At 38.4% G+C, this 12,837-nt stretch overlaps 1 protein-coding gene across 20 annotated transcripts in view; it reads right to left on the bottom strand.

Moving 5' to 3' along the window:
* Window positions 1–12,837, bottom strand: part of ADGRL3 (adhesion G protein-coupled receptor L3) — a 1,133,398-nt gene that overhangs the window by 94,457 nt on the left and 1,026,104 nt on the right. For 9 of the 20 annotated variants that reach the window (XM_083179292.1, XM_083179295.1, XM_083179293.1 and 6 more), the window contains one exon: window positions 6,385–6,402. The exons of 6 other annotated variants lie outside the window; for them this stretch is intronic. In XM_083179292.1, the coding sequence (XP_083035418.1) occupies window positions 6,385–6,402 (18 nt within the window). Of the gene's footprint in view, window positions 1–6,350; window positions 6,403–12,837 lie in introns of all 20 variants that reach the window. 5 more of the 20 variants (XM_083179302.1, XM_083179306.1, XM_083179303.1 and 2 more) reach the window with 1 other exon arrangement.

The following is a 12,837-nucleotide window of genomic DNA, read 5'->3' as shown; positions in this document are numbered from 1 at the left end:
TTGGAAGAAATCGCAATCTTTAATAGGTGGTAAATATGAGTTTGGAGGTTTCTGTTCCATACAGGATGAAACAATTATTGGTCCCATATTCAGCCCCTTCTAGGTATAAGGAGTCTTGCATAAGATGTAGGTCGGCAATTGCCGTATGACAAGGGTGTAGTTCAAAAAGTGATACTTCAGGGCGGTCTGTATAAACGCCCTTAGGGGTCAAACGAATACCTCAATATCTTCCAGATGATAACATAATAATGAAGCAGGATGATTAAATGATGATAAATGTAGAACTGTTTTCACACTTGAAAACAGCCTCTGTGAATGTACCCTAAGGGATGGCTCTTCAAAATCGGGATCTGCAATATAATAGCAATGTGGGGATTGGATGTTGCTGATCCCCACATTGCTACTATATTGCAGATTCTACATTTATCATCATTTAATCCTCCTGCTTCATCATTATGTTATCATCTGGAAGATATTGAGGTATTCGTTTGACCCCTAAGGGCGTTTATACAGACCGTCCTGAAGTATCACTTTTTGAACTACACCCTTGTCATACGGCAATTGCCGACCTACATCTTATGCAAGACTCCTTATACCTAGAAGGGGCTGAATATGGGACCAATAATTGTTTCATCCTGTATGGAACAGTAACCTCCAAACTCATATTTACCACCTATTAAAGATTGCGATTTCTTCCAAAAAAAATCGACATTTACCATATGGTTAGAAAACTCCATATCTGTCTTCATTTATTCTTTTATTGTGTTTATCTTTTAAAAAAAACCCCGATGAAGTCTTTCTAAAGACGAAACGGGTTGGGTTGTAATAGTCTTCAAAGAAATGAATTAAGATACCACACTATTTTACAACTTTTTAATAAAAACTGTTAAATTTCAGAAACGTTTATATGTTTTTTTATACTTAAACAATCTGTTCATCACACATAAGGTGGTGGAAACCTTTGGCGCTCTCTATCTGTCTCTCTCTCTCTCTATATATATATATATATATATATATATATATATATGGAGATGGATATAGAGTGCGCTAATGCTAATTAGCCACCACCTTTAGAGTGTAGACTTTACACAATAAATGTTCTATATAAAATGTATTAAAACTTAAATATACAAATCAGACATGGCATTCCAATGTTGTTATTTCAAGGTGGAAAAGGACCCGACATATTTCTTCATATCAGGGGAGCCATTTACCACTACGTCAACCGTAGGGAAAAATTTTGACAGTTTTTTTGTGTCATCACTTTTTTTTGTGTCGTCACTATGCTTAATAAACACTTGTCTTGAGTCGATACTGATCCAGCGATCACGAGACACAATCTCAGGTGTCAGGATTCAACAATATAGGGATAAACCCAGTGTAGCAGTCCAACAGGAGTGAATCCAATGTCTGAATGTATATATATATAGTGTAGGTGCCTTCACAATGGAATAACATATATCGGCGGCAGTGCGGCACATAGAAATAAAACAATACAGGCAGTGGGGTTACCACAATGTTTCAGTTCTTATTTTGAACTTTTTTCAAGTGTACAAAAAGTGTGAAAAAAGTTCTAAAATAAGAACTGAAACATGGTAACTCCACTGCCTGGATTGTTTTATTGCTGAGTACCGCACCACCGCTGATATATAATAATTATGCAGAACAGATATCAGGCACTCAATTTACTTTTCAGCAACAACTTGCCCGGGTGGAAGGTGAACCAATGTCAGGTATCAAAAAATGAATGGACACAACGGTCACTAGTAGCTGTGTCCATTCGTTTTTTTGATACCTGCTATACCCATCCTGCGAGTGCTTCTCATACAGGCCCTTATTCTGCTCGGTGCGGATATATCCGCGTGCGTTTGGCCCGCCGATGTTTTGTGTCTGCGCATGTGCGAGCGGGGCGTACGGCCAAATCCCGCATGATATGTGAACACTCCGAACAATGGGTGGAGAGGGGCGTGAAGGGCTATTTGGGCTCATTACCATATGCATATGCCCGCGTTTCATGGGCGTTCCCATGCAAACGCTGGGCGTACGTATGGTAATGCGGCCGTGACGCACGTGTAGGGGGCGGACATATGACATCGCCGGATGTCAGCTGCCCGCCCAGATCCCTGCTTTTGCACGGAAAAATGTCCGTGTGGTCTGAGGTTGCGGGAGCTGGTGGAGCACTCGGTCCCCCATCGAATGATGGGGGAGGTTCCCTTAGATGGAGGAGGCGTATTCCGTGAAAAATACACGTGCGGTCCGTTCGGCCAGCTTCTTACCGCGTACGGACGGAGTTTGCGATCCATATGGAAGGCGGGGTTTCGCACGCACGGTCCTGGCCGCATAATCGGATCCGGCCGCACCGATCAGAATAAGGCCCACAGAGACATATAAATAGAAATATATATATATATATACTTAGTCCAAATGTAAGGATTATATATATATATATATATATATATATATACTCAAATAGTTTATGCTGAAAAAGCCCCCAGTGGCTTATACTCGATTGAGCAGTGGCAGTGTAGCATGGAGAACAATCGGTGCCAGCGGCAAGGTGAGCACTGGAGGGGGAAGGGGTATTTCATGATGATACGGAGGTGAAGGTGGATTAATGTTGAAGTATGTCTTTGTGGTTACATTTTATTTGACATGTTATCAAAGAATACATTTTATTTCCTGGAATATGCAAACATTTCTGAAAAAAAGCCAAAAAATTGGGGTGGGTAAAACATAAAACATTTTTGGAGGTATTGCAGTTACCAATAAACTGTGTGTGCACTCCAAGAAGCAATTGCAGGCACACACCATGCATACAGTATCCACCTTCATGGACCATACCTGCACCTTCATGGACAATACAAAAGAGTGTAGCCTGCTCTGTGCATTATTGGATGGCTGTGTCCTTCAAATTGGCATTTATGAGCAGCAATTGGGCAATTTCCTTCCCTCAAGTTGTTTTCTTTCTCTTATTTAAACCATCTTTGATGGCACCAGATCCCATGGTTTTCTGTCACCTTAATACTTATTTCAGTGTCAAATGCTGAAATATATACAGTATGTTTCTGTGCCCTGTACCTTTGTCTTTAACTGTAAGAAACTGTTTAGTGATATTCTTATTTGTACTGTGTAAGTGGGCCTGCGGATCCCTTGTGGCACCATATAAATAAAGGATAATAGTAATATGAATAGTAATAATAATAATTACCATTGGATGTAAAGAACAGATTTATCTCAAGGGAGTGTCAGGAAAGTCTTGAAGGTGTATAGCCCACTTCTCTGCATGTTTGATCCATGCAGACTAGAATGCTTGTTTCAGATGGCTCTTTTGCTGATAAATTACAGTAGGTGGCAGTGGTGGAAAAATACAGAGCAATACACACACATGAAGATTTTTAGAGACAAAAATAGACTGTATACTTGTTTTAGCATTAGGTAGTGAATTTGGAATCTGTGGATGTCTGCATTTGCCAGCACTTTGTATACAATTCAGAATCAGGCCCTATGCTTACTGTGGTTTTACTGTATATTCAGTATTCAGATGTACCTCTGTCATCAAGTTCTGCTTCATGGCTGGACTCTACTTTAGACCTTGACTACTGTGAGACAACTTAAATAAAAGATATACAGATGGGGACAGCCCCATCATTGCCGCTGGCATGCCAACCACTACAGTCTTGAGGGTGGCGCACTAGTGCACATGGATGCACGGCCATTGCCGGCAATGGTGCACGAGAGTGTGGGAGACACAAGCGCACCAGAATATCTGGTACACTGCGGCGATTGGCGCGCTGGGGACAGACTCCATGAGGCTGGCTCCATCTGTATATAATGATGTAAGTCCAAAATAGAGGTGTTATATTTAGACTTGGGCAATATGTTATAGTAAGTATTTATTTATATAGGACACTTTCTCCAACAGGACTCAAGGAGCTTTACAGACATCAAAACAATGCACATAATACATAGAATTTGGGTAGTACAGCAATAGATGAGTCACACAGACATAAAATAAAGCACAGTAGGCAATGTGTTGCTGCAGGCATTTTGGATAATAACTTCCACAAGTTGTGTATTTCAACCTAACAAGGTAGCAGATGATGCAGCCATCTTAGGTGCACTGTGTTGGCCACTGTTGGCAGGGTGTGCAATCAGTGGAGGTACACATTACAGGAATAGCAGATGGTTGGGTAGAAATACACTAGTGGAGGGAAAAAAATTGGGAGTCATTATTTTAATAGATTCATAAATATCTTTGTCTCATGGGAGCAGTACAGGTGGATGAGAGAGTGGGGAGCACATTCACATTTGCTGGAAGTGTTGTCTACCCTTGTGCTCTCCCCCCATAGCTCCCAGCTCAATATGAGGCGTATGCCTGGGAACAGTCCTGGTGTTCTCATACATATGGGTGGTGGGCCTGGTCCAGCTGTTCTCATGGTAAAGGTGAGGAGATGCAACATAATGATCATGCGTTTTGTGCTGGAAATGCAGTTATTTGGTAGTAATGTTGGTTTATTGTTTGCCTTTTGTTTTCCTTCGGATTAATACCGGTATAATTGATTATTGATTAGATTAGATTAAGTCAACACTCTATAACTTGATTCTTTATATACTAGCCTCCTAAAAGACTGGTGTCCATACCTATACTGATTAAATAAGGTTACAAAAACATGTGTCCATCCTGAACACTATCCCACCCAGTAAACCTCCCCATACAGCAGGGCTGGGCAATTGCGGCTCTCCAGATGTTGATGAACTACACATACCAGCATGCCTTGCATCAGTTTCAGCATGGCCACATAGCAAAACTAATGCAAAGCATCCTGTGATGTGTAGTTCATCAACATCTGGAGGGCCGCAATTGCCCAGCCCTGCTGTACAGCAAAAGGTGTTAATCAAATCCAACAAATGTGAGGTCAGTAACACTATCCCTGTACTTCACATAGTTCTTAACATATAACAGATACCAGGCTGTGATTGGGCAATATGTAATAGTCTAGTGGGGAATTTTGGCAAGTCTCCAGGTATTTTTAAAGTGGTAATTATTTGCAGGGCAAAATCAGAGTTGATTTTGCATTATACATGATTGTTGCTTTAAAAATATAAGACGACTCACCAGAATATCTGAGCAACCGGCACATCGCAGGCTTTTACATATGGCCCTATTATGAATGTATCAGGTTTTGTATATACATTATAATGTATATTTTCCTTACAAGAATTTGCATGCCCAGGAAGTTGATGTTATTGGCTCCCTCCCTCAGAGTTCTTTATTTCTACTTTCAGGCCAGGACACAGTACTATATATCCTCAGGTGTAGATTAAAGAAATAAAATTAGAATGTAAACTCCTACAAGCAGGACCTTCTCCTTTCATGGTTATTTTCCATATCTCAAGGTGCCCATAAAAGGAGCAATGTGCTCCATGCGTTTTGAACTAGATCATATAACATCTAGTTCAAAACGCATGTGATGTGATAAGGCAGCGTGTATGTTGATATAGATGCAATGTGATTGAGTATAAAAAGTAAGTGCAGCACATACTTTTTGTGCTTTGCAATGTGCGATGCGCAGGAGCGCCCATCACCTCACAAAACAGGATCGCTTCATGTATGGGCACCTTTAGACTTAGACGTTTTTGCTCCATACTCTTTTCAACAGTACCTAATGCAAGTTCTCTACCATACTAATAAAAACTTCCGTATCTTTTCCCCTGATGCAAAAATATTTATTTGGCATGCACTTGTCCTAACTGCATTGTACTATGTCATTGTTTTTTTGCTTTGGCTCATATGTTTTTTGTTGAAAACTTCCGAACCTTGTGGTTCCTTAAAAATAAACAAAATGTCCACATAAATGTGTTCAAACATCATAATTATTTTCTTATATAAATTAAATAACAGTACATAAAAATAACATCTTTCACAAAGTGCATGAAACATATTTAAATACGGTAGCTATATTGTTTTCTCACTCCCCACACAATCATAAAATGATATTATTCATATTTTATATTATATTACATTTTATAAGAAACATCAGATGAATTGTTTTATTAGGACCAGTAACAAAACATAATTTTCTTTTACTTACTTTAATCTCTGCTGTATGGTTTGGCACCCCTCCATTTCTGAAGCCATACATAAATAGATTTAGTTGGAGCTCACTACTCATACTTTTTAAAAGCTACATTTACTACTGTATTCGCAATAATATTTAATCAAGGACAATAGTCATAGGATGCCATATAATACAGTAGTGATTGAAGAAAAATAATATTCATTATAAGTGTTATTAGTCCTTTAATTAATTAATGCTATAAATATATTGTAAATTGAACTAAAAAATTACATTTGATATGCAATATTTAGTTTTACTCCCATACTTGTCTCTCTGTAGGGCTCTAAGCGACAGCATGAAGAAAAGGAAAGAAAAAAACAATAAGTAAGCTTACTGCAACAGTTGAAACATGAAAAAAGAACATGAATAGGTCGATGATATACTGGAAAAGAAATGAAACTAATATGTTAAATTTAAATTTTCAATTAGAACTGCCATATCTAAAGCATTTGTAAAAAATAGCCTTAGTTTTCAATTTATGCCTCAAATATTAAAGATATAATCTAATTGCACAACGTTTTTTAAAGATAATAATTATTATTAGTATTATTAGTATTAGTAGTAGTTGTATTAGTAGTAGTAATAATATTAAAACTTATATACTTACTGGTATAACATCGAAATGGTATAACATTAAAAGTACATTTACTCTATTTTAAGACATGAAATTATACAATCTAATCATGTCTTTTGTGCATGCCAAGCTATACTTCCACATACATATTGAAAAAGAGATTAAAATGTAGTAAATAGGAAATAGAAGCAGTAGAATTATACAAAAGTGAGAAGATACTAAAGGAATTATGGATATAATGCAATTTAGGAAAAATGGGTAATGAACAGTAGGGATACAGAAAAAGAAAATAAGTAGGAGAAGAAAGAAATGTTGATTTAGGAGTTAGCAGTACAAAAAGGAAAATAAAATGAAAAAGGGTACCAAAAAAAGTAGTAGGAAACAAAGTAAAATAATCATAAAAGCAAAAGTGTATAAAGTAAAATAAAGAAAGAAGTGATGGTAGTGAATAGTGAATATAAAGGAACACGATATGAATGAGAAGACATGAAAACACAAGGCATACAATAACTGACTAAGCTATTTAAATGCCAAAACACAAATACTAGTATATTATTATTGACCCTAACTTTTCACTAATATGATATACTGACTTTGCTCTTACTTAGAAATACAATAATTCTGTAGCATTTAATGTACTTAAGTAAATTATTTCAAACATATAAGTAATTTTCTTTGGAATAAAACTAGTGGAAATTAAATACATCCTATGAAATAAAAGTACAATTGTACTTCTGATGCAAAATAAACACAATGGTCCTCATTTACAAACTGAGAAAATGCACTTCTGCCTGTTAATCCAACTGTTGCACACCTGATTTCCATTGGCACTACTAATATTGTAAGTCAATATGGAAATACACATGTTGCACTGGCAAGTTTAATGTCATGTAGAGGTGCTTTTGGCACCATTTTTATTGCAATAATGTGATGATCTGCTTGTTCTGTTTCTGCTTATTTCAAAACTAATTACAGACTACTGAATATTAGCAGTTGCAAAATACTGAACACAATAAGGTGCGCAAACTCTAGTCAAAATGCATCGTAAAAAATCACAAAAAAGTCCAGCATAGCTATATGTAGTTGTGCACTTTTCTTTACTGTGTCTATGTCTAGGTCAGACATTGGTATTGTGTTCATACAGAGTTGCAATTGTGAATTCAGCTGCAGGCATGGAAAACATATTAGATGTTCCTGAATCGAAAATTGGAGGTGACTATGCAGATGCATAAACATATTATGGGTGTATTATGAGCACGTAACTGAAGTGTGTGCATACTGTAAACTGGTGCTTAATGGCTCACATTCAAAACACTCAACATCTTTTCTAAACATATCTTTCCCAATTTTATTTAAAAAAACATTTTTTTTATCTAAACATCGGTTAAACATTGATTACTAAAATATCAGTGATCAGAACAGATCATGATATTAGTATGGGGTCTACACAAGCATTTCTATTACATTTTCCCGGTGGTTACTACTGTCTGCTGCCTCGGGGTCAGGTAGGGGGGTGCCGATGGGCTGCCTGATTAGCAGTGATCGGCAGCACAGCAGGCATGGGATATGGGACCAGGAAGCAGAGAAATTGAGAGTGGCAGCTGCTGGAAGAATTATCTGACTGTCAGCAAAAGCCCAGCTTGGTGTGGTTGTATCTGGTGATACCAAGCAAAGCAAGTGGTTAAGATGAATATTAAAAGCAAGCAAAGGCCCAATGAATAATAAAAAAAAAACTGTAATTGAATCAGGAGTATATGTACTGTACATCCTTTTATGTGTCGACTCAAGGATCCATGGCATAGGTGAGGATACTTTTTCTCCACTCTTTCTTTGCACGTGACATCTAAAACATTCCTCAGGTGAATATAATAAGTGGGAAAAAAAAACAGAAATAGATACAAATATGTATGAATAGAATTATTATGTGATAAACAAAGAAAGAAAAAAATGAAAGTCCCTCTATGATGTGTTTATGCCTGATTAGTGAAAACCCCACTCACGCATGAATAATGATTATGGATGTCAAAAAGGTTTCTTTATCTTCCATACACAGAGTTTCTCCCTCCATTGAAAGTAAGTATAGAGAGCATAGCCAAACTCATTTAGAAAAAGTTGAGGGACAACACATAGGAAATCAACGATAACATTATCTAGTAAAGTTGAGGAGGGGATGGCATACCACACTCACTGTTAAAGTTGTAGGGAGACTCCTATCAATGTATCTTTCTCCTGTGTACACTGGTATTTGGATGGGGAAGGAACTCTCATATATTGGTGTAAATGCACTGAACCCCCCCCCCTCAAAAAAAGAGGAATATGTGTCAAATTTCTTATTCGCAAATATGTATCACATTTTATGAAAAAGCATTTCCACAATAAAAATGGAAGATAACTGCTGTAAGTAAATAAATTAAAATCTTTAAATTGGCATGTGTAGTTTTCACCATTAGAAGTGAATAAGTATAGTGTACTCCCACTCACATCCAAAATCGTTGGTGCAAAGCATATAAAGGTTTCTTTCTGTATTTCTAATAGTAAAAGTACTTCATAAAGATGGCATAATGATGGATATGTTCTTAACAAGCTATCTTTGTATAGTAGAAAAATGTCCCCCCCCCCCAAAAAAATAAAAATAAACTTCAGGTGTTTGGGGAAGCTATGGCAAAAATAAATGGAGAATATATCAAACTGGAGGTGTCTGACAATTTTTTTTTATTCTACACATATAAAATCAGAAATAAACCTTTATATGTTTTGCACCTACAATTTTGGATGTGAGTGGGGGTATGCTATCCTTATTCACTTCTAATGAAATGAAAGATACACAAGGGATTTGGAAGTTCAACTTTAAAGATGCCTTTAAGTATTTTTCCCCAACTTTTTCAAAGTGCGTTAGGGTATGCTGGGGTACCTTTGGGTGCAGGGTGAAACTCTGTGTATGGAAGATAAATAAACTGTTTTAACATCTATCGTCCCTTATTCATGTGTGAGTGGTGTATGCTCTTTTCACTAAACAAGCACCAACACATGAAAGAGTGACTCATTTTTCTTATTTTTTGTTTATCACATAAAAATACTACACATTTTTTTTTACTTATTCTATTCACCTGAGGGATGTTTTGTTGTCAACCACAAAGAAAGAGTGGAGAAAAAGTATAGTTGTCTACAGTATGCCATGGATCCTTAAATCAGCACATAAAGAAAGTACAGTAATCCTGATTCAATTACAGTTTTTTGATTATTCACTGTTTAGAAAATGCGGGGGGGGGGGGGGGGGTGGACTGCACCTGGGTGTCACCATTCAGTGGGGTGACACCAAAAAGAGCGGCATGCACACTCTTACTGGCAGCGTTCACTGCCACACACCCTATGTCAGCGCAGCTGGCAGTGTCTTAGGGTGAAAGAATGGAGTGCATGCTTCTTCCACCCCTCCGATAGCCATTACAAATAGGTTGATGGGCCACCAACCAATCAAAGCTTGCATACTGGCAGCTGCAATTTGTGTTTGTCTGTGGGGCCGGAGGTGAGTCCTGCTGGTGCATTATTTATAGGCAGCAACACAGAGGGCATTATATCTTTAGCAGCACCACAGGAGTCATTATATATATAAGCAGTACCACAGATGGCAGGCAAAGGAGTGGGGATGCACCTCAAGCACAGTGGAGATTTCCATGTTGTGCAATGTTCACCAGCCATTTGAACTTGCCACACGTGAAGTCAGTTGCGACACTGCTAGCTTGAGTCAGGTCATTCCTCTGATCAGGCTGTTACAGAAGCAGCTGCAGAAAGTGAAGGAGGAGCTAAAGCATTGCGATTCCGCAAAGTATATAGCTCTTCATACGCTTTGCCAGGATATGAGGGTGGTCAGTCTATTAAAGTCAGAGAAATACATTCTCGCCACCTTGCTTGATCCTTGGTATAAAGCGTATGTTGTGTCTGTTTCCGGCAGGCACAAGTGTACAGTAGTGCAAGGACTTGCTGGTCAGGAGATTGTCATCTGAAGCGGGCCGTGACACGGCAACCGCTCCTCCTTCATTTTCTCCCACACCTGTGGCTGTGAAGAAACAGCTAAAATTTCCTACTCGACCCACTGGCAGGAGTGAGTTTGGACATCTGGTCCAGACTGAAGGATCTGCCAACGATTGCTGACATGTCTACTATCACTGCATATGATGCTGTGACTATTGAAAAAATGGTGGAGGATTACATTGGTGAAAGCATCCAAGTAGACATGTCAGACAGTCCGTACCTGTACTGGCAGAAAAAAAGGCAGTTTGGAGGCCCATGTACAAACAGGCTCTATTTTATCTGAGTTGTCCCCCCTCCAGTGTGTACTCCGAAAGAGTTTTTAGTGCAGCCGGGAACCTGGTCAGCGAGTGGCGTAGGAGGTTGCTTCCACAAAATGTGGAGAATATGATGTTCATCAAAATGAATTATGAATTCTTCAATGAAGACCAGCAATTGCCTCCAGAGACTACAGAGGGACCTGTGATTGTGGAGTTCAGTGGGGACGAATTGATAATCTGCGAGGCTGAGGAAATATACACTGAAGGGGGTGAGGAATCGGAGGACAAGGATGACATCTTGCCTCCATAGAGTCGGTTTGTACAGGAAGAGATATTAATTGCTTCTTTTGTGTGGGGATCCAAACAAACCAATCATTTCAGCCACAGTCATGTGGCAGACTCCGTCGCACAAATGATTGGTTTGTTAAAGACAGTGTGCATGTCCTATTTACGCAACATAAATAGGCCATAAAGAGGTGCAAGGACAATTCTATCTTGCACCTCTTTTTTGGGGGCATTATGTGCTCTTTGGGGCCTAGTTTTTCAAACTGCCATCCTGTCTGTCACTGCAGTGCCACTCCTACAGTAGATGGGCCAAATGTTTGTACTGCCCACTTGTGTTGCTTAACATAGTCATCGAGCAACCTCGGTGCAACATTTCGGCCTAAAAACAACATTGTGAGGTGTGAGGTTTTCAGTATAGACTGCAAATGAGTGTAAATTAATGTTATTGAGGTTAATAATACCGTAGGTGCAAAAAAAAAAAAAAAATTAATGCGATTTTAGCGATTTGTATGGTTTTAGAAAAATACAGATTTAAAAAAGGAAACACTAAAGGTGGTGTTTTGGAACAGACCCAGATCCAAAACACTACCAGAGTTACAGATCCAAACATGTTTCACAAAACACTTAAGGTGGCCATACACACGCAGATTTATTTTCTGATCTGTTTGGTTGGAACAAAAACATGGTTATGGATCAGAGCAAATGACAGTTGTCTATTTGCTTGGAAATGCTGGAAAACTGACAAACTGTCACTCATCCATAACCATGTTTTTGTTCCAACCAGCCAGGTCTGAAGACAAATCTTACTAGTGTATGGGCACCTTTAGAGTGGCCAGTGCACATCCCTAGATTTTGACTCTGCATTTTCCCATTGAAGTGCATGGATTTTATGTACTTGCAATTTTAACTACTGTATGTGCACTTGCGATTTTGACTATATGCGATCTAGCCTATGGCCAAATACATTAAAAGCAACATAGTCAAAATTGCCTTGCCTGCACAGTCTATGTTTCCTTGCTATACCGACCCTGTTGTGCTGCCCAAATTGCACCATGCACGCACTATGATATTAAATTTTAAGGTATGATGTTAATTTTGTTATGTTTATATCATGTGAAAAGGATCAAATAGATGGGGATTCAAATGAAATTTTTGATCTTTATCTTGAAAATCAGGTCACAGCATTGAACAATTCCACAGGCAAGCAAGTTACAGGCACAGCATACAGGTAATCACAGCATAGAACAAGACTTGTAAATGCTCCAGTGCTCCCTAAAATAACCCACACCTGGCCTATCGCTTGGACAACTAATCCACCATCAAGAGCATTTACCTCAACCTGGCTTTTGCTACTGCTCCAAAATCTGGTCTGTATCCTCCACATTACTCTCATGTAGATATATGTTGTCTCTGCCACAATCACTACTATTGTTGTCTCTGCCACAATCACTACTATAATTCCTGTATATCACTGAATGTAATATTTAGTGATATACAGGAATTATGACTTGGAAGTAAGACTACTACAAGAAGATTACTATGGATTCCATGTGGTGTGATATGGGAAGAAGTC

Source organism: Crinia signifera, chromosome 1 (assembly GCF_055691185.1).
Source record: "Crinia signifera chromosome 1, ASM5569118v1, whole genome shotgun sequence".
In the NCBI taxonomy this organism is placed as follows: domain Eukaryota; kingdom Metazoa; phylum Chordata; class Amphibia; order Anura; family Myobatrachidae; genus Crinia; species Crinia signifera.
The sequence above is the reverse complement of the archived record's forward strand: the minus strand, read 5'-3'. Positions and strand labels throughout refer to the sequence as shown.